The sequence below is a fragment of the Phyllobates terribilis genome, unplaced genomic scaffold (genome assembly GCF_046119375.1).
Source record: "Phyllobates terribilis strain yellow unplaced genomic scaffold, ASM4611937v1 Scaffold_7__3_contigs__length_470593459, whole genome shotgun sequence".
Classification (NCBI taxonomy): domain Eukaryota; kingdom Metazoa; phylum Chordata; class Amphibia; order Anura; family Dendrobatidae; genus Phyllobates; species Phyllobates terribilis.
The window spans coordinates 120,806,105-120,828,984 of NW_027362767.1; the positions used below are offsets into that span (position 1 = coordinate 120,806,105).

The 22,880-nt window shown below is 40.9% G+C and overlaps 1 protein-coding gene across 2 annotated transcripts in view; it reads right to left on the reverse strand.

Annotated features, from left to right (window-relative positions):
* Positions 1-22,880, reverse strand: part of LOC141153876 (contactin-associated protein-like 5) — a 536,901-nt gene that overhangs the window by 211,481 nt on the left and 302,540 nt on the right. Inside the window, exons 6-8 of one of the 2 annotated variants that reach the window (XM_073639117.1) lie at positions 21,036-21,220; positions 13,089-13,232; positions 4,663-4,927 (exon numbers count right to left, since the gene is read on the reverse strand). In XM_073639117.1, coding sequence (XP_073495218.1) covers positions 4,663-4,927; positions 13,089-13,232; positions 21,036-21,220 — 594 coding nt within the window. Of the gene's footprint in view, positions 1-4,662; positions 4,928-13,088; positions 13,233-21,035; positions 21,221-22,880 lie in introns of those variants that run through there. The other variant, XM_073639118.1, reaches the window with a different exon arrangement.

Genomic DNA, 22,880 nt, shown 5'->3' on the forward strand with positions numbered 1-22,880 from the left:
GATGTCACATGTTCTTTTGTGTAGTATTTCTGTGGTCTTTATGTGTTGTGTTTATTAGGTCCTTTAGTGTTGTATTTCTTTGGTCTTTTTTGTATTGTTTTTCTTTGGTCTTTCTGTGTAGTTTTGCTTTGATGCTTTTGTACTGTGTTTCTTTGGTCTTTTTTAGGTTATTTTTTTGCTGAAATCTACATGAAAATGTGTCCAGTGAAAGTATTTATAGCCATTCAGCAGTGACTGTTGCGATATAGTTTCTACATTGAAGCAACCTACGACATTGACACACAATGTGACATTTTCTCATGTAGACTACACCATACTATATTCTTTGATGTTCTGACACTGTTTTGTGATTACTCTCTCTAGGAACTTGGAATTCCACAATTTCACTGAATTTACTGTAGAAAACCCTTTCTTATAGTAATGCCCCCTAACTTTTCTTGCACACTTTTTGGCCTTAGAGAAATATGTGTAAAAAACTAATGTAATAAGCTTATAATATAAGGAAACAAAAAAAAATAAGAGACTCATATTATTATGGTATAAACATGTCTCCAGGGTCAGCAAAGGGTTCAAGGATACATAAAGGATGTAACTTTAGGAAAGAGTTCTTTACAGTTAAAAAAAACTGTGAGATCATGGAATATCAAACCACTGGGGATAATAATGTCAAATCAATGTCAGAACATCAAAGATTAAAGTAAGGTAAAGGGTGAATTCTGACACCTAAATAGGAAAAATGTCAAAGCCAGAGGCTGCTACAATACAGAAGCCATATTGTAATAGTGACTGTAGACAGATCAAAGCTTTTACATTAAGCATCAAATTTCTTCTTACTGAAGGTTAGAAACATTAAAGTGTTAAAGATGACATTTTCCTTCACCACTTAAGGAACACTCAATGACAAAATAAGATGGAGCAGCTTCCTCTTAAAGGGAATCTGTCAGCAGGTTTTTGGTATGGAATTTGAGAGCAGCATGATGTAGGAGCAGAGACCCTGATTCCAGCGATGTACTAGACTGTATATTGCAGTTTCAATAAAATCAGAATTTTATCAGCAGGAGTTTATCACTACAAGACTAGGTGTCTTGTGCCTCCTAGTCAACTGTTCTGTATAACCCTGCCCCCAACACAGAATAGCAGTTTTATCTCAATATACAGTTTACATAGAAAGTTGACAATCAGTGACCCAGTGGGCGGGGTTATACACAGCTCAGCATTCAGGGCACTGCTAGAACTGCAGCACAAACAGTGATTGTATGAAAATGACAGCATGCAGGCCAGCAAGTGACACATCCCTGGAATCAGGGTCTCAGCCCCTACATTATGCTGCTCTCAGATTACATAGCAGGGAAATCGCTGACAGCTTCCCTTTAACTGTTCAATGATTTTATGAATATACATTTACAACACAGTGTCAGTGCAAAGTGATGCCACTGAGATCCACCTAGCTATACATCAGTGGTCACAAGGGAACAGCTTTTCCTTTTTCTATGATATGGACATGCAAGCCCTGTCAGAAGTCGCATGCACATAACAGCAAGAGATTTTCTCTATCAGAGACTATTTTCACAGTTGCTTTATTAGCTTGGTGCAACCAGTTTATGGATAAACTGTGTTAGAAAACTGTGTTTGTACTAAATCTGTACAAAATGATTCAAGTATATTGTGCCAAGCACAGCTCATATAAGTGGGTGGTGGCCCACCGGAGGATTTTCCTGTTCTCCTGTGGACCAGTCCAAGCCTGCCTCTATGGTACAGTGGTGTGAAAAAGTGTTTGCCCCCTTCCTGATTTCTTATTCTTTTGCATGTTTGTCACACTTAAATGTTTCAGATCACAAAACAAATTTTAATATTAAACAAAGATAACACAAGTAATCACAAAATACAGTTTTTAAATGAAAGTCTTTATTATTAAGGAAAAAAAAATCCAAACCCACAGGGCTCTGTGTGAAAAGTGATTGTCTCCCCCATTAAAACATAAATTAACTGTGATTTATCTCATCTTTGGGAAGCAGAATTCAATTTCTCGAGCCACACACAGGCCTTATTACTGCCACATCTGTTCTCAATCAATAAATCATTTAAATAGTACCTGCCTGACAAAGTGAAGTAGAACAAAAGATCCTCAAGAGCTAGACATCATGCTGCAATCCAAATAAATTCAGGAACACAAATGAGAAACAAAGTAATTGAGATCTATCAGTCTGGAAAAGGTTATAAAGTAATTTCTAAAGCTTTGGGACTTCTCCAGCGAACTGCAGTGAGAACCATTATCCACAAATGGCGAAAACATGGAAGAGAGGTGAACCTTCTCCGGAGTGGCAGGCTGACCAAGATTACCGCCAGGAGCGCAGCGATGACTCATCCAAGAGGTCACAAAAGACCCCACAACAACACCAAAAGAACAGCAGGCCTCACTTGCCTCAGTTAAGGTCAGTGTTCATGACTTCACCATAAGAAAGAGACTGGGCAAAAATTGCATGCATGGAAGAGTTCCGAGACGAAAACCACTGCTCAGCAAAAAGAGCATAAAGGCTCATCTCAATTTTGCCAGAAAACATCTTGATGATCGCCAAGAATTTTTGGAGAATACTCTGTGGACAGACAAGACAAAAGTTGAACTTTTTGTATGTCCCATTACATCTGGCATAGAAGTAACACAGCATTTCAGAAAAGGAACATCATACCAACAGTAAAATATGGGGGTGGTCTAGGGCTGCTTTGCTGCTTCAGGACCTGGAAGACTTGCTGTGGTAAATTGAACCATGAATTCTGTTGTCTACCAAAAAATCCTAAAGGAGACTGTCCGGCTATCTGTTCATGACCTCAAGCTGAAGCGCACTTGGGACAATGATGCAAGACACACCAGCAAGTCCACGTCTGAATGGCTTAAGAAAAACAAAATTAAGATTTTGGAGTGGCCTAGTCAAAGTCCTGACCTTAATCAGAAGAGATGCTGTGGCATGACCTTAAAAAGGCGGTTCATGCTTGGAAACCCTCCAATGTGGCTGAATTACAACAATTTTGCAAAGCTGAGTGGCCAAAATTCCTCCAGAGCATTATAAAAAGCTCATTGCCAGTTATCACAAACACTTGATTGCAGTTGTTGCTGCTAAGGGTGGCCCAACCAGTTATTAGGTTTAAGGGACAATCACTTTTTCACACAGGGCCCTGTGGGTTTGGATTTCTTTTTTCCTTAATAATAAAGACCTTCATTTAAAAACTGTATTTTGTGTTTACTTGTGTTATCTTTGCCTAATATTTAAATTTGTTTTGTGATCTGAAACATGTAAGTGTGACAAACATGCAGGAATCAGGAAGGAGGCATACACTTTTTCACACCAGTGTATGTACACCGTTGTGCACAGCAATGAGCAATGACTTAACTATGATAGCACATCATATATACTGTTAGCCAATATTTAAATAAAATGTCTAGTGATTATCATGAATTTTATAGCCCCGAAACAGTACTGCTACTGAGCATCCTCTGCACAGACACTGATAAACATGATGATCAGTGGTTATTCATCCTGACTGTTAACTGGAAACCAGTAGAATATAGCTCTTGATGTGACAGAAGCATAAAAAGATGTTGGTCAAAAGTGGACATGTATTTTAAAAGGGTTGTTCGGTCCATATAGATAAGTCTGCAGTCACTCTGTGGGGCTACAGACTTATGAATCCCCCCAGCGCATTAACTGTGTGCTGCGAGGATTTGCCGGTTTCTGAGCCAGGACCTCAGGGTGTATGAATTATACATACCACCGGCCAGAGCTCGTTTAGTGGGCATGACCTCACTCCATACACTTGTATGGAGCAAGGCCATGCCCTGACTAGTGACACGGCTGTCCAGTGGGCGTGGCTGACTATAGGGCGTGGTCTTGCTCCATACAACTGTATGGAGCAAGGCTGCGCCCACTGTACGGGCTCTGGCCATGTGTATGTACAACTCATACATACCCTCCAGGACCGGCTTAAAAACCGGTGACTCCTTGCAACACACAATTAGTGCGCTGGTGGGATTCATAAGTCTGCAATCTCACAGAGTGACTGCAGACTTATCGATTTGGACCGGACAACTCCTTTAATACCTGCATTAGGTCAACGTGAAGTACACTCTGCATAAGTCACAAGACTTAAAGAAGCTGTCCACTACTTGGACAACTCCTTCTCATCCTCCATGCTTGGCCCCGATAAAAAAGCTTATACTCACCTCTCATGCTGGTGCCGTTCCTGCGGTAACAGCCCTCGCTCTCCCCGGGACTCCCCTGCTGTTGTTGTGCCACGTGACGCCAGCGCCCAATCAGCGCTGGCGTCACCGTCCCCGCCTCCTGTTGAATTGAACATGAAGAGGAAGTCAGAGAGCAGACGTGTCCCGGACTTCCTCTTTTTATTCGATTTGTCCGAAGGCGGGGACAGTGACTCCAGCGCTGATTGGGCACAAGCGTTACTTGTCACAACAATAGCACGGCAGCCCCAGAAAAGCCAGTGCTGACACCGCTGGAACGGCGCCAGCACAGAAGGTGAGTATAGGCTTTCTTATTTTATCGGAGCCAAACATTTAGTTCAAGAAGGGGTTGTCCTAGTAGTGGGCAACCCCTTTAAGGTATCTTAGAGTAGAAGCTTCCGCAACTCGTAGACGAGGTTTGAAGACCTTACCTGTGCTTATGGACTGGATATTCACCTTCTCCTTCTGAATCATTAGAAGTAATTTTCCCGAAAATAGCTGAAGTATAAGAATACCAGAATCTCCAGAAAGTTTAGTAGAAAGCAGGAGACCATCACTATTCCATGTGCGGAATTGGAAACTCACAGAGAGGTCGTCCATTTGTGCAATGCCCGGTAATAACAGGTAACTCGTGCTGGAGCTTATGAAGGTCACAGGAACAATGCGGGGCTCCGAGCAGGAAAATGTTATGTTACCCTAGAAAATACAATAATTGGACAAATTCATGAGAAGTACAGTAACCTGAAACTCAAGATGATTTGTATCTGGTGGGAGAATTCTTCATGTAAGGGGCTTGTGTGCACTTAGGTTACAGAATGTGGTAAAGGTACGTACAAAAGTGAAATCTTCACCAAACATAAGTGTTATTTTTATTTAAAATCTTTTGCTGGTCTATCAACATGTTTTTCAAGGAGCACAACTAGGTCAAGGGATTGTAAAACTAGAAAATGCGTGCTGCTATCAAGTTGTTTGATGGTTTAGGGCACATATGTCAAACTCTGGCCCGCAGGGTGATTATATGTGGCCCGCGATGCCGGTACTGCCCTCCCATTATATGGTATGGAGGACTATGTGCAGACAATTACTCTGTATAATGGACTATGTGGGGCCCATTATACTGTATGGAGGACTATTTGAGGCCTTTATACTGTATGGAGGACTATGTGGGGCCCATTATTCTGTATGGAGGACTATGTGGGGCCCATTATACTGTACGGAGGACTATGTGGAGCCCATTATTCTGTATGGAGGACTATGTGGGGCCCATTATTCTGTATGGTGGAATATGTGGGGCCCATTATACTGTATGGAGGACTTTGTGGGGCCAATTATACTGTATGGGGGACTATGTGGGGCCATTATTCTGTATGGAGGACTATGTGGGGCCCATTATACTGTATGGAGGACTATGTGGGGCCAATTATACTGTATGGGGGACTATGTGGGGCCCATTATTCTGTATAGAGAACTATGTGGGGCCCAATATTAAGTATGAGGGTATATGTGGGGCCCATTATACTGTATGGAGGATTATGTGGGGCCCATTATTCTGTATGGAGGACTATGTGAGGCCCATTATTCTGTATGGAGGACTATGTGGGGCCATTATACTGTATAGAGGATTATGTGGGGCCCATTATACTGTATGGAGAACTATGTGGGGCCCATTATACTGTATGGAGGACTATGTGGGCCAATTGTACTGTATGGAGGACTATGTGGGGCCATTATTCTGTATGGAGGACTATGTGGGGCCATTATTCTGTAAGGTGGACTATGTGGGGCCCATTATACTGTATGTAGGACAATGTGGGGACAATTAAACTGTATGGGGGACTATGTGGGGCCATTATTCTGTATGGAGGACTATGTGGGGCCCATTATACTGTATGGAGGACTATGTGTGGCCAATTATACTGTATGGGGGACTATGTGGGGCCCATTATTCTGCATAGAGAACTATGTGGAGCCCAATATTAAGTATGAGGGTATATGTGGGGCCCATTATACTGTATGGAGGATTATGTGGGGCCCATTATTATGTATGGAGGACTATGTGAGGCCCATTATTCTGTATGGAGGACTATGTGGGGCCATTATACTGTATGGAGGACTATGTGGGGCCCATTATACTGTATGGAGGACTATGTGGGGCCCATTATTCTGTATGGAGGACTATGTGTGGCCCATTATTCTGTATGAAGGACTATGTGGGGCCCATTATACGGTATGGAGGACTATGTGGGGCCCATTATTCTGTATGGAGGACTATGTTGGGCCCATAATACTGTATGAAGGACTATGTGGGGCCATTATACTGTATAGAGGACTATGTGGGACCCATTACTCTGTATGGAGGACTATGTGGGGCCCATTATACTGTATGGAGGACTATGTGGGGCCCATTATACTATATGGGGGACTATGTGGGGCCCATTATTCTGTATAGAGAACTATGTGGGGCCCAATATTAAGTATGGGGGTATATGTGGGGCCCATTATACTGTATGGAGGATTATGTGGGGCCCATTATTCTGTATGGATGACTATGTGTGGCCCATTATACTGTGTAAAGGGCTGTGTGGGGATCACAGTTGTGGCATCCTATTGTGTTGGGGGTCACCATGCTTTGCTGGGGGGGTACAGTAGGATCATTATATCGTGTGTGTATAGGTTACTGTGGAGGAATTCACTGTGGGGGTACCATACTGTATTTGGGGGGCACTTTTGTTGGCATCATACTTTATTATCGATATTATTTATTAATTTAAAGTTTTTGTCCTGTGTTATTACATATTTAAAGTAATCCATTGGGCCATATGCTTTTTACTGCTCTTACACAACATTATATTATTTCAGTATACCCCATTTGTGATTATGCGTTTAATTTATTCTAATTACTATTAATTAAAATGTACTTTGTTCGTGGGACAACCCCTTTAACTTTCCTTCCATATGAAAAGGTTCATTATTATATTTGATAAGAAAAAACTTCCTCAATTGTAGACATTTTTTAATAAATATCAAGGTTGTCCTGCGACTTTGTCCAAGTTTTTATTTTTGGATCTCTTTGTATTTGAGTTTAACATCCTTGGTTTAGGGAGTTAAAATATATTTCTAACTGGCTTCGAAACAATATTGGTGTGGTTGGGTAAAAAGATCAAGATGAAGGGGCAAAGGGGCAACTGCCCCACAGCAGACATTCATGGCTTCTACTACCCAAATCTCTCCATGAGTGGCTCGCTCCATTCTAAACTTGCTCCTAGAGGCTTGTAACATCCTTATTTCACGGCTCAAGCAATGGTGCTGTTTAGGCACCGCTAATAGGCATTGCCTATGCAAAATACAACATTAGGTTCCATGCACACAAATGGGCCAGTAAAGTGACACACAGGGTGCCTTTGGCTCTGCCCATGTACTAAATTAAAAAGTACTCTCCACTCAAAGCAATGTCTTAAAGCGGTTGTCCAGCCTCAGACTACAAGTCTGCATAGATCGGAATAAGGTTCCGGCACTCAAAAAGCAATAGCCTTGAGATCCAAAGTTAATGTACAAGTCTGCAGTCACATTGCGCACAGTGCCCTCTGTGATCATTCTCCGGTGCTGGTCCCGGGGGACGGAGATCATGTGACTGCAAGTATGCAATTTGCATACTTTCAGCCACATTCCAACTAGACTGTATACGGTCTTGCTCAATACACTTGCATTGAGCAAGACCGCTCATGTCTAGTCGGCACGTGACCGCTTGTATGCAAATCACATACTTGCTGTCACACACCTGACGCTCCCGATGCCAGCACTGGAGAATGATCACAATGTACAGTGCGCGATGTGAGGATTCACAAGTCTGCAGTCACATAGAGTGACTGCAGACTTGCACCCAGAGGCCTGGTGATAACCTCTTTAAATAAAATATGTGTCACTGTACACGCAGTCCTATCAGTATGTTATAGAGTCGGGGGAGCTGAGGAGATTGATAAATACTTCAGTGGAAAAAAAATTATTGTAAGTTATATTTTGTTAACTTGATTTTTGCTTTTTCTATGCTTAGGAGTCCAGTGGGTGGTCCTATTCCTATTCAAAGATGCCCTGGGGTTTTGCAACTTTCGGTGTTCTCATGCCAGTTTGAAGCTGCTCTTCCAAAATGGTCAAATATGGGGAAGAGCCAGTGTGGGACAGGTTGTCAAATTCTGTAAAAGAGACATTTTTTATGCCAGAAATGCTACTCTAGTCCTTCACCGGAGTATCATTTCTGATGATATGCAACGGAGGCACATGCTGAAGAGAAGATGTGCCAAATTCATTAAGTGGTATGCGCCTCCTAATGAATTCAACACCTTGTACTTCATCAAGATTGGCATAGCGACAGCATGTGCTACACCTGTCTTGATGAATCGGCGCCTGAATCTATAACATGATGTATAATTAGGAAATTCAGTAAAAAAAATGTTAAAGGAAGTCTGTCTCCACCAAAACCCAAAATGAAACCATTTATACATTCATATAGGGGATCTAACCTCTATAAAATCAAACCAAATGTAGATTGTAGTTATTTGTTTTTATATAAAAGATGTTTTGTTTTGTATGTGTAAATGAGAGATCCTTGATGCAGCCAAAGAGATGGTCCAGGGCTCAGTGCATGGTCCTACCCAATTACCATCCTCTGCACCTCCCATTATATTGATTGACAGTGGAGACAAGCCTGAATTGAATCCCCAAAACTGAGCACACTGACACTGCAGTAGCAAAGAGCACATACAGTGTCAGTGTGGCTGCTCACTGCACAAAGGATCACACAGTAGCAGTCACCGCTACTATGTGACCCTGTGGGCAGTGATCAACAACTGCAGACAGGAGAGGGGAATGAGAGAGCACCTGCACACACTGACACTGTGTTAGTTCTCGGCTTCTGGAGTGTCAGTGTGTGCAGAGCTGAGGATCCAGTTCAAGCAGGGCTCCAAAGCAATGGCTGTCAATCAACTTAATATGAGGTGTAAAGGATTGTAATTAAGGGGGCAGAACGTTGCAATAAGCCTCTTGGCCACACCAAGGGCACATCAAAGACCCTGCATTTATATATTGTGACAAAGTCACTGGCAGAATACTGGAGGGGAGATGTTTCACTGAGGCTATCAGCCTCAGTGATGTGAAACATGGAAGTTTTCTCCAGCATGGTAGGTGCAGAAAGTGTTAATCAGCCATGTTTAAAAGGGCATGTTTTATGAGAACAACCATAGAGTGGATGGGAGGTTGTTCTCCATATCTCCACCTCAGGGTGTGGTGTGGGATATAAATAACCAGCCTTTTGACTCAGATGGGGTTCAGTATCTGGAGAGGCTTGCTCCAGAGAGAAGCTTGCATGCGTTGGGCTAAATCTGAACCATGTGTGGCTAACCATGAGTGGCCGGACCCCGGCCAATGTAAGGACTGTGTTGTATCTTTTTTCTGTTTTGTTTTGCCATAATCCCGAATGGGCTGTGTTTACTTTATGGACTCCAGGGTGGTTTATGACATGTTTTAATAAACCAACTCGAAATTTAAAGAAACAGTGTTCCGTGTCTACCTCCATGTACAGCCGAGAAAGCCGCTTTACCACAATATATAGTAAAACAGTTTTTATATAATACAAATTTTTGTAGCTTGCATTACAGGCACGATTTTTATAGAGGCCAAGTCCCCTATATCAATGTATAAGTGGTTATTTTAAGATTTGGGAATGACAGATTTCTTTCAAACGCAGTAAAATGATACAATGTCCTCTAATTGACAGATTCAGGTGAACTATGTTCAACCAGACAAGTTCCGGTTTCCTATTACAGGAAAGAAATAATTTTTGGCAGCTGAAAGTGAATACATGTCGGGATCTTATCACTACGTTGTACAGAAAAGTGTTTGTGTTCTCCAGGACGGCAGCCAATCTTAAGAAACAGTAGGAAATCAGGCAATCTTTACAGCTAATCGAAATGTGAAGACGTTCACCGCTTCAAAGTTTCAAGTTCTGTCACTTTTAATTACAACTTCCGGAGTAAAAAAGAATCGTAAGTTGGCATGACTTGTAGGCACTGAGCACAGCATGTGGGGGGCTCAGATGTGCCAAAGCTGCATCACGATTCAAGACGGCAGAGGAATTAAACTGACACATCACTCTTAAGATGTTCTTTTTTATCTTTTTGGTATTTTCAATCATAGAGGATGTACAGGATTCACTTGTGAATAATTCAGGAGTCTGTAGGAAGGAGCAGACTCAACAAACTATTGTTCTTTTTGCAGCTTATTGCTTTCTGGAGGAGGATGAAGAAAGTTTTTATTATTTACATCTGCACATATGTAAAATATGATGTTATTCTTTCAGCTATGAAAATGAGGGACTATAAAGGCTATTGCTTACTATATTGTGGCAACCGGCAAACAAACAAGTGATCCTACGGAAAAGCTGAACGTCTGAGCTCCCGCTAAAAGTAATAAAGCTCAATATACCACCTGATTATTAGAAAAGTCTCCTTAGATGGCTTTCCCAGTATGGACATTTGAGGAAATTCTGCAGGATAAGTCCAGTATTTGAGGTCTAACTCATTAGCTGTTTCCATAGTCCTACTGACTCTACAGACTAAGGTTTTCCAACTTAAAGTAGTGTGACACCTACAGTACAGACCAAAAGTTTGGACACACCTTCTCATTTAACGATTTTTCTGTATTTTCATGACTATGAAAATTGTACATTCACACTGAAGGCATCAAAACTATGAATTAACACATGTGGAATTATATACTTAACAAAAAAGTGTGAAACAACTGAAAATATGTCTTATATTCTAGGTTCTTCAGAGTAGCCACCTTTTGCTTTGATGACTGCTTTGCACACTCTTGGCATTCTCTTGATGAGCTTCAAGAGGTAGTCACCGGAAATGGTTTTCACTTCACAGTTGTGCCCTGTCAGGTTTAATAAGAGGGATTTCTTGCCTTATAAATGCAGAAGTCAGGTGGATACACAGCTGATAGTCCTACTGAATAGACTGTTAGAATTTGTATTATGGCAAGAAAAAAACAGCTAAGTAAAGAAAAACGAGTGGCCATCATTACTTTAAGAAATGAAGGTCAGTCAGTCCAAAAAATTGGGCAAACTTTGAATGTGTCCCCAAGTGCAGTTGCAAAAACCATCAAGCGCTACAAAGAAACTGGCTCACATGAAAGGAAGACCAAGAGTCACCTCTGCTTCTGAGGATAAGTTTATCCGAGTCACCAGCCTCAGAAATCGCAGGTTAACAGCAGCTCAGATTAGAGACCAGGACAATGCCACAGAGAGTTCTAGCAGCAGACACATCTCTTCAACAACTATTAAGAGGAGACTTTGTGCAGCAGGCCTTCATGGTAAAAGAGCTGCTAGGAAACCACTGCTAAGGACAGGCAACAAGCAGAAGAGACTTGTTTGGGCTAAAGAACACAAGGAATGGACATTAGACCAGTGGAAATCTGTGCTTTCGTCTGATGAGTCCAAATTTGAGATCTTTGGTTCCAACCACCGTGTCTTTGTGCGACGCAGAAAAGGTGAACGGATGGACTCTACATGACTGGTTCCCACCGTGAAGCATGGAGGAGGAGGTATAATGGTGTGGGGGTGCTTTGCTGGTGACACTGTTGGGAATTTATTCAAAATTGAAGGCATACTGAACGAGCATGGCTACCACAGCATCTTGCAGCGGCATGCCATTCCATCTGGCTTGCGTTTAGTTGGACCATCATTTATTTTTCAACAGGACAATGACCCCAAACACACCTCCAGGCTGTGTAAGGGCTCTTTGACCAAGAAGGAGAGTGATGGGGTGCTACACCAGATGACCTGGCCTCCACCGTCACCAGACCTGAACCCAATCGAGATTGTTTGGGGTGAGCTGGACCGCAGAGTGAAGGCAAAAGGGCCAACAAGTGCTAAGCATCTCTGGGAACTCCTTCAAGATTGCTGGAAGACCATTTCCAGTGACTACCTATTGAAGCTCATCAAGAGAATGCCAAGAGTGTGCAAAGCAGTCATCAAAGCAAAAGGTGGCTACTTTGAAGAACCTAGAATATAAGACATATTTTCAGTTGTTTCACACTTTTTTGTTAAGTATATAATTCCACATGTGTTAATTCATAGTTTTGATGCCTTCAGTGTGAATGTACAATTTTCATAGTCATGAAAATACAGAAAAATCTTTAAATGAGAAGGTGTGTCCAAACTTTTGGCCTGTACTGTACATATTACAGGTTTATATCATATTTTGTGCATGTACCGTAAATTAATTTGGCTGGAAAACCTAAATACATTTTTTGTGGGGGGCAAAAATGCAAATTCCCGCAATATGGAAGCTTCCTTGTCTTGGTAACATAACATATAGTTTTTAAGGTTGAAGGAAGACTAAGTCCATCTAGTTCAACCCATAGCCTAACATGTTGGTGTTGCAATTTTCAAACTAAAGAAGCACTGGACAAATTAACATGACAAACTTCAAATCATTAAGCTATGCTAGTGAATTTGTTAAATAAATTAGTAATATATGTAAACTTAATAGTATATGTTATTAAGAAAAAACAACATCAGCACTTTAGCCTTAAAAAAAATCAGCAAAAAAAATGGGGAAGGAAGAGGGAGAGGAAGGGGATGTGGCTGCAGAATCTCTCCCTGAAGTGTCAGTGGGAAGGTGTGCTGTGCAGTAAGGGGAAATATCTGATTGGCTCACAGGATAAAGCAAAGCCCAGGAAGAGCCCGTCCAATCAGCAGGCTCCACGTGACATAAATTATGCTGCATATTCTAACTGTCCGGCCCTATAAAATGTAAATGTTATAGAGAAAGGAATTACTCAGTGAAAAGTTTCTTACCACAATGTAGATTTGAGGTTTGCGCCTCTTGGCCAAGTCAATAATATTAACTCCATTATAATAAAGGTTCTCAATGCAGCCATGAAAATTCCTCTTCAGAAACGTTCCGGGTTTTCCTGGTACTGGAATCCCTCCAAAGCTGAACTTCGGGAAATAAAAAAATCAAAACTTGGCTCATTGTTACAATAAAACTCAAGAATAAAGAACTGAAGCCTGAAGAGTCTACAACAAAGACCAGAAAACAAGTCTCATTAGAAGATATGAGAATATTGTCCTTTACTGATAAAGACATTGAACAGATTCTCCTCATTATTAATGCAAACATGACTTTTTATTACAACTCTGCTTAAAAAAATTTAAGTATCCATCAAGGATTAATAACACTGAAGAAAACCTATACGTGTACCCTGTAGATGTTGGTGAAGCTACGAACCATTCATTAGACATTGGTGCAGCCACTGGCCATCAAAAAATGTCAGTGTAGCCAACGGCTATTAGTCGATTCAGATTTGTTCCATTGGTATTTGTCCCACCAGTGACTTTTACTGTTTTATTATAAATTTACCCCATAGATATATCAAAATATATAGCCAAAAACTATCACTAGACAGTAGAATACATGTTTCGTAGACACAGACGATGTAGCCGATTTGAGCCCTTGAAAATAGAAGTATCAGCTCAAATGTCTCTCACTCCGTTTATTACTGGACAGAACAGTACAGTATTCAGGGCCCGAGAGCCCATTTTGCAATAATGACATATACTATAAGGGCCGATCTGGCAGTGGACCACTTGGGTCTGCATCACTTAACAGAAGCCATGTCCTTAGATTATGGACGCCATTAAAAACAGTGACAGAACAAAAGACCACCGCCAATCACTCAGGCAACCACAAGATGCTTCAAGCCTGCAGACTGGTTGGAGTCACTCAGCCGACGTCAGGCAATGCCATGACTTCACTTCATCACATCACCTGCTGTTTACCATGGAAGCAATTTGAGGTGAGTTTTAGATTACTTTTTTTATTGCCAGGGCACAGAACAGGAGGCAGTAAAGAACGGATGTCTGGGTCAGTCTCCATCGAACCGGGGTGTAATGGCAGGCAACTGTCAAGGTGGTCTCGCCGGACAGCAGGCTGTCCTCAACAGAATAAAAAGGGGAAAGTTGTGCGTGGGATGCAGGATCAGCCTCAGCCCATCTCAATAAGTAATGTCCAGACTTCAGGTGCAACAAGAAGAAAAACTCACTTTTACTGGAGCAGTTGATGATGATGATGATGATTACAGCTCTCAGTTATTCATTACACTGAGCTGATAGCCCCTCATGGTGTGATGAACCCGGCTCTTTTCCGGCAATGTGTAGCAGCTCTCCTGACTCCTGCTGCATATAGTACTATGCGTGCACTAAAACGTCTCCTCTCAGCCTGGACCTTGGCAACCTCAGGCTTACAGAAAAATACATCAGCTCTCTTCCCACCGCTGACAACTAAGGATCATCCATAGACATCCCTCTTTGGATCCCTAACTGATGTCGTTTGGCAGTTGGCCACTTCTTGATATGCAGAGGACACCATGTTCCATCCGGCTGCACAGATTTCACTGTTGTTCCAACAAAGACCACAGCGAAGGCACTGGCTGGCCTCCTTGATCTCCAGCACCACTCAATCCCAGAGGAGCGGGGTTGTTTCTCCTGGGCTTAGCAGCTGGGGCTGCAACCCACCAGACTTCACAATAGCCCTTACACTAATTACATGTGTGTATGTAAAAATGGCTGAAGAGCTGGCTCCTCACATTATCAGAGTTCACAGATGTTTGTGACGCCTGTCTTTGCAGGGCGCCACACTTGTATACACACTTATATACATATTCTCTTTTATATGGAGTCACAAGGAAACATTTACTATATTTCTGCACTGGGGCACTGTTAGAAAGTAGAATTATAGAGGTGACACTATTGTAGAATTATAGAAGAGGCATATGGGGGCACTATTACAACATGAAGACACAATGGGGGTACTATTACTATGTGGAGGGTCAGAATGGAGCTCTTTCATTAAATTAAATCACTATAAGGGCACTATTGTGGACATTGTTACTATCTGGAGGTACAATGGGGGCACTATTACCATATAGAGGCTTAAGGAGGACATTATTACTTTATAGAGGCACAATAGGGGCACTATTATAATATGGGGCACTTTTATAATGCCTTTTTCAGCATGATGGAGAGCATGTAGACAAAAGCAATAACTTGACCGTGAAGACAAAAGCAATAGCTAAGTGGCATGTTGAACGAGACATGGAAATTTTGGGTGCATGGCCAAGAGTCTCAACGGATCTTAATCTGGACAAACAAAAATACAGATATTGTGATAAACTCCAAGCACTGATTGGACAAGAATGGGCGGCCATTAGTCAGGATTTGGCCCAAAAGTGGATATCCAGCTGCCAGGGTGAAGGGCAGAAGTCTAAAATAAGAGTCAACACTGTAAATATTGAGTCTTTGCAGAAACTTGATGGATTTGTCAAGAAAAAGTGTAAAAACTTATGAAATCTTATAGGTGTACTTCAGTAACCATAAAAACATTGACTAAAAGATCTTAACACTGAAGCAGAAAACTTTGTGTAAACCAAAATGTGTATCAATCTCAAAACTTTTGGTGACCAGTGTAAATTTCAACACACACTACTGACAAAGAAATGAAGTTGGAAAAATTTTACATTTTTTGTTTTGGATGTTAATACCTATAAAGGGCAGCATTGATTTTTTCTACATCTCCAGTCACTTGTATCTACACTCCCTCAAAGTATGTAAAAAAGAAAATTTTCCTACTACGAGGCTATCCAGAAAAGTTTCAGAAAATACACTAAAAATTACATATATTTTTTCAATATTGGGAAAATAAGCAAAAGGCATTTTATATCAAATCCACTAGTTTTATGGTCTTTTATGGTGCCAGTAAAAGTCAAAGTAGAAACACAATCCAGAGAGCGTAGAAATGTTATTAATGTAATGCACAATAAATTTTAAATGTCCTCAGAATGCAGCAAAAAGTTCAAGAAAATGTGTCCAGATAGTGCTCGGACTATGATCATAATACAAATTTTGAGTTGCTAAAAGCCATAAGTCTCCATACATAATGGAGTTATTGGGACCATTTTTCGGTGCTCTGCATACAGAATTCTCTGTAGTATCATGCACAGTGTAAGGATACCATATGGAACAGAGTGCCTGTAGCTCTATGGTCCAGAAAGAAAGTCTCTGTGCACCGCTTCACTGGCACCATGTTCACGGCTCTAAATCATGCATGACGGCTTAAAAATGACTTAGATAAATATGATTTTTCTGCAAGATAACGGAACCTGTCGGGACGATAAGACTATTAGAACTAGTGATATCGCAGTACAGCAATAAAAATGATATCTGTTTTGTAGTAATCTTGTGTTCTAGTGCTGAGAAATCAAGCTTTAAAGCCACATGAAAATTAGGCTGTTAGTTCTTTGGGGGCGTGTTGATGCACTTAGAGATCTTAGACACGTCCCCTATGCATTTCCAGGCAAATTTAAATATGGCTTCAAAGCTTAATTTCTCAGCATCGGAACATCAGATTACTACAAAACAGATATCATTTTATCAATGTACTTAGGCCTATAGAGTAATATCACTTCATTTGGTTGTAAAATCAACCTGCCGAGTTCCCTTTAATAAAAAAAAAACTACTACACATACTTAATTAAAATCTACTGAAATAAATAAAAACATTGTACCATATGCATATTATTATAGCAAGATTAAATTATTTTGTACAATTAATAAATGTAGCATCCATTTTGGTACCTTCCTCCTCTGCTTCCTTCAGTTGTCATGCGGCACCGCACCTTCACTGCAGGCAACACAGGGTGAGTCTGTGTCAGGCCAGTTTAATTCCCTGGGACTTTGTGATGCCATCCCAGAAAGGTAGCTTAGGGATTAATTCTTTGCTTTGGTTCTTAATTATTTCCTTCTGTGAGCCTTAAGTAGGGCTACTCACTAAATAAAATCCCGAGTCCCGGTCTCGTTGCCAGTTATAAGTACTTCTTAATCTGGTCCATAGCTCTGTGCTCTGCTCCAGAAGTGTTTTGTCCTGTTTCAGACCTCGGTCTATTTACAGAATATTCTTCTGAATTATGATTATGTCCCTTGTCAGTACCTTTTGGTTCTTATTCAGTGACCTGACCAATCTGCCAGCTTGCTCCAGTGGCTACTCCAAGGATTCAACTCACGGGGCTTTCACGGGTGTTTCAGGTGTGATAGACAGTTGTTCTGGATCCAGCTGTAGGTAGAAGGTCATTGCGCTTGGCTCTGCAGGCACCTTCTTGATCTTTTCATCTCTGTAGTGTAGTGATATCCTGCTCCTTAAGTGACCGAGCAGTGACCTCCACCTTCTGCTGCTAATTGACACACCCTGGCTGGATTTTTAAATACATTCAGTCTCTCCAGAGAGTCTCCGGTGATAGCTCTATTTTCCTCAGTCCAAGCTTGAAGTACTGGTAGATGGCTAGTGTCTTCTTGGCGTTCCCTTGGAAGACAGTTGGTGTGATCTCTCTGGTGTCTTCTCAAGCTAAGTTTATTCCCTCATCTGTTTACCTGTTTGTCTTTAGTTGCAGTGGGGGCTGACTAGTGCTCACCCCGTTCCTCCCTTGCTAGGGCCTATCACTAGGGGCAGTCAGGGATTAGGTTTCCTGCTCGGCGATAGGTGTGGAACCTGTTTAGGGACATTAGGAGAGTCAGGGTGATTATTAGATCTGCCTAGGGGTCTCCACTCCCCCTTTCTCTAGTGTTTGGGCTTCCTTCCCCTTTTTCCATCGTTGTGCACTTAGTCTTTCTCTGACGTTGCGTGACATTGGACCTGTGTATGTCCACTTCCCTGTAAAAAAGTTAAATTGTGGAGGCCATGGCTCCTCTTTGACCTGATAGTTGGAGTAGCCTGTCTATGAAAGCCCTATTGAGCGTTGCAAGGTGACCATGAATAGACCCACTTTATAGTAATATTATGTCGGACTCTCAAACGGTCTAATTTAGAACACAATGATAAATAAAGCTCTATGACATTTAATGCCTATAATCAAATACCCTCAAGAGCCACAATTACTAAATAAACCAGATTTCCATCTCCAGGCTCTCATCACATTTCCCCGTTCCAGAGATTTCATCTCTCATTGTTATGTAATGATTGTAATTATCCAATAAATGACAATAATTCTGCTGATCTGCGGCCACGTTAATGCCTATGACATGATGTAAAATATATTTTAACTGCTGTTATAATGTTCAGTGGGTTTGGATCATCGCACAAATGAATACGAAATTTATAGACAACATAAATATGATACAAATAACATCCAAATATAAAATTAATATACAGAGTAGTCTACACCACACACAAAAACAGCTCAAAAATTAAAGGAGAAGCAAAAAATTTACAAAATGTAAAAGGATAAGTTATTTGAACTTTTCTGTTATCTCCTATAAGAGGAACTGTCTCATAAAAAGTCTTAAAAATCAGATTGTAAAATGGTTGTCATTCAATTTGTAATAAGTAAAAAGTAAATGAACAAGATACAGAATCGCTCCGCTACTTCGTTTATCTTAGGAAATGTCAGCAGCATAAATTATAGATTTTTTCGGCATTAGTCTGGAATATAAATGGACAGTAAAGAAAAATGTCCTGTTGCGGGAAAAAAAAAAAACAAATAGGGCAGCAGCTGAATTTTGGGTGAGATTAGTACCTAAGAAATAATTAAAAAACAAAGTTACTTATTATTTTAACTAGATTTAACCCTTTAAAGGGAATCTGTTGCAGGTTTTTGCTATGTAATATTAGAGCAGCATGAAGTAGGGACTGAGAGTCTGATTCCAGTAATCTCAACTGCTAAGCTGTGTTTTGTCATATCAACAAAATCAGTGTTTTATCAGCAGGAGATTATCACTACAGGCCTAGGTGTCTCGTGTCTCCTGGTCCAACCACACACCCAGCACTGATTTGCAGCTTTTTGTCACTAGACAATGTACACAGAAAGCAGCCAATCAGTGGTGTGGGCGGGGTTATACAAGGCTCTGCATTCAGAGCACTGATGGATTTGCAGCAGAGAAAACTGTGATTGTATCACAACTGCTGTTCCCAGTAAACTAAGTGATACATCACTGGAATCAGGGTCTCTGTCCCTGCATCATGCAGCTGCCAGATTACAAAACACAAACCTGCTGACGGATTCCCTTTAAAGATACATTTTTTTTGCATTTTAGTTTTTTACTCTTCTTGTTCCAAGAGCCATTACTATTATATTTCCATTGAGAAATACATAAGGGGGCTTGTCTTATGCGGAGTGAGTTGTAGTTTTGAACAACATCATTAATTCTAACATGTGATCTCCAGAAAAATTGGCAAAAAAATCTCTAGGGTGAAAAGTCCTAAAAAAAAAACAAAATTTCACCATTGGTATTTTGTTTTTACTTTGCTCACTGTGTCATAAAAATCCTTTGCAATACAATTCTCTAGGTCAATAGTATTATGGCGATACCACAGTTATAAGTTTTTTTTATTTTTAATATTAATTGTAAAAAAAAATTCAGATCCTTGTAAAAAAAATTTTGTAACTACATTTTCTAAGACCTGTAACTTTTTAATTTTTCCATCCATAGAGATGTATCAGGGCGTGTTTTTCGGGGCAGTTGCGTTGTAGTTCTTATTAATACAATTTTGGGGTACAGATGACATTTTTGATTGCTTTTTATTTATTTCTTTTAGGAAATGCAACAATTGAAAAATGGCAAATCTGGCATTTCAATTTTTTTTCTATTTGGTGTTTAGAATACAGTTTAAATCATTTAATATTTTCATAGATCTGACTTTCAGACACAATGATACCACTTTTTTTATTCATTTATTTTTGAATAGGGAATAGGGGTTGATTTAAACTTTTTTTTATATTTTTTATTAGATTTATTTAGATTGTTAATAACTTTTTGCTTCATTTTTACAGTCTTTTAGTTGTCCTTTTTTTTAGTTGCATTGAACCTGCAATCACTTGATCACTAATACTGTGTAACAGTGTTTTTCCCCATGAAGCCCAGCCTCTGGCTGAGCTTCATAGAAGGACTAAGCTGCCAGGATAACACATTGCTTCCCCAAGATCACATTGCAAACGAGTTCATCGACAATCGCGTCATTTATGTTGATTCAGTGATCTACAGCAGGATCCAAATGGTCAACGTCAGCTTTCGGAGCTCACTCCGGCTGCTGAATTTAGATGCAGATGACGGCTGTGTAACACAGCCAGTTCCTGCCACATATGAAGCAAACTGAAGTCCAATCTACAAAACTTTTAACGGGCTACAACATATGAAATTATTAACAAAATGTAGCTAAACTTTAAAAATGATATGTAAAAATTGGAAAATATTGTTAAAATATGAAGTCACTCTTGATTTTTTACTATTTTCTATAACCCCAAATCATGTCTATCTTTAGTCACATGCAACTTCAGGCAGCAATCAATAACCGAAGAGCAGAATGTGCCAGTAAATCCAAATATGTGCCTTACAGTATATTAGTTTCTTAATAGCAATAAGAGCTCATTTTTTTTCCAGACACACAGCACCAAATATCATATATATTTGCATCCAGCAGCTATGGCGGGACAGGGACGCAGCAGGGGCGTGATGCCACAGCTTATCTAATTCTCCACTCCACTCATCCAAATCTCCACATCACCACTCGTCAGGCATTCCGGATTCATGAATTACCGTGAACCATCACGAACTAGGAGGATCTTAGCCCCCCACATTCCCTCATCAATGCCTACAAGAAAATCGCCAGTCTTGATGAATCGGGGCCATTGTGCACAAGTGGTCACAAACTTTCAATCATAACTGTATTCTGAAGCTCAGATAGATGTGTCCACACACCTCATAATCTATGTCCAAATCATCAGAGTCCCCCTTGGTGCGGAAATGTTGGGTATATTTATCCACTGTAAAGTTGACTTGTTTGTTGAATCGGTCTATTAGGACGGAATGCCACTGCTGGTCATCCAGGAGGCTCCCCAATGTCACCACTGTGTGAGTGTTACCGAAACGAAGTTTGGCATCACCTGGAAAAATATGCAAAGATCACATGACAAAATCTATAATTAAAAACACTAAAAAATAGCAACCTAAAGGGAATCTGTCACCCCCTGGAATGTTTTAACCTAATAATATGAGCTTACAGATAATAGAATGCATATGTCATGCTGGGTATGGGGAGAACCCAGCATATATGATGAGAAAAGGGGAGGGAGTCCTACAACTAGGAAAAGGGAGAGTGGAGACCCCTAAAAAGATCTGACGACAAACCCTGACTCCCCTGTAGACCCTAAATAGGTTCTGCATCTATCGCCGAGCAGGAAACCTGGCCCTAGCTGACCCTAAGGCTAGGCCCTAGGTAGGGAGCGGGAGGGGTGAGCACTGAGTCAGCCCTAATACAACTAAAGTACACACAGGGGAAACAAACACAGGGAATACATTGAGCTCCAAGATGACACCGGAGAAAGCACGGCAACAATCCACGAAGGAACTCCAAGGTAATTCTAGTCGACTACTAGAATCCCAGGCCTGAACTGGTATAACATTCTATCACCAGCAACTCTCTGAGGGTCTGAGTGTATTTAAGGAAGGAAGTGCTGATTGAAAGCAGAAAGGTGAGGATACCTTAGGGTCCTAAAGAGAAAGGTATAATCCCCAAGCAAGATGAGGATCACCACTGGGCCCTAAAGAGAGAGGAATAATGAAAAGCTCAGGGAGATGAGTGTAAGGCCAAATGTAGCGACCTTCTACAGCTGGACACCGTATGACTGTCTGTCAACCCTGACACACCTGTGACAGGTTAAAATAGTCCTACCTATATGCCTCATATCTGTGGTTTTGATGTGCACAAATTATCTTTTATCTCTTTATGGTAATAAGGTCTTCCATGCTCTTGGGTGTGTGATGCCTGGAAGAAAACTTCGCCTCCGGTCTTCATTTGCATACTAATGCCCTGGCATCCCATGCCTGTGTCCTGGAATAGCGCAATTACACTTGCCGTTTCCGCCCTTCTATGGGTATTGGCTTCTTCTTTCTTCTGTGCAGGCACCGGCAAGTCACTGCTACTACCGCTCCAGGAGCCTCCGGTGTGTGTGGTGATATGGTGCCCACTTACAGTGACTCGCCGGTGCCTGTGCACAGGAAAAAAGAATACCAATGCCCATAGAAGGGTAGAAACATCAAGTGTAATTGCGCTATTCCAGGGCACGGGCGCGGGATGCCGGGGCCACCACTACTCTTCACAGGGCACTGTGACGCTAATGGGAGGGGGATGGTATGCAAATGAAGCCCAGAGGCAGAGTTTTCTTCCAGGCACCGCACGCCCCAGAGCCCAGAAGGACTCATTACCATAAAGAGATAAAAGATGATTTCTACACATCAAGACCTCAGATATGAGGCATACAGGTAGGACTATTTTAACCCTTCTATTACCTGTATGCCCATATTATCAGGTTAAAAACGACCCAGGGGGGAAGAGATTCCCTTTAATGATCAGATACATCAATAAATATGTTAATTTATCCTATGTTTTCTAAATGTCAATGTACTATCACCTTCACAAACATTTAAAATCATTTTATCATATGTGTAGAAAAATTAAAAACAAAGTTAGTTACTAAAAAGTACATTATAAAATATAATAAAAGAAATACATAATATAAATAAAAATAAGTAAACTATAAAATA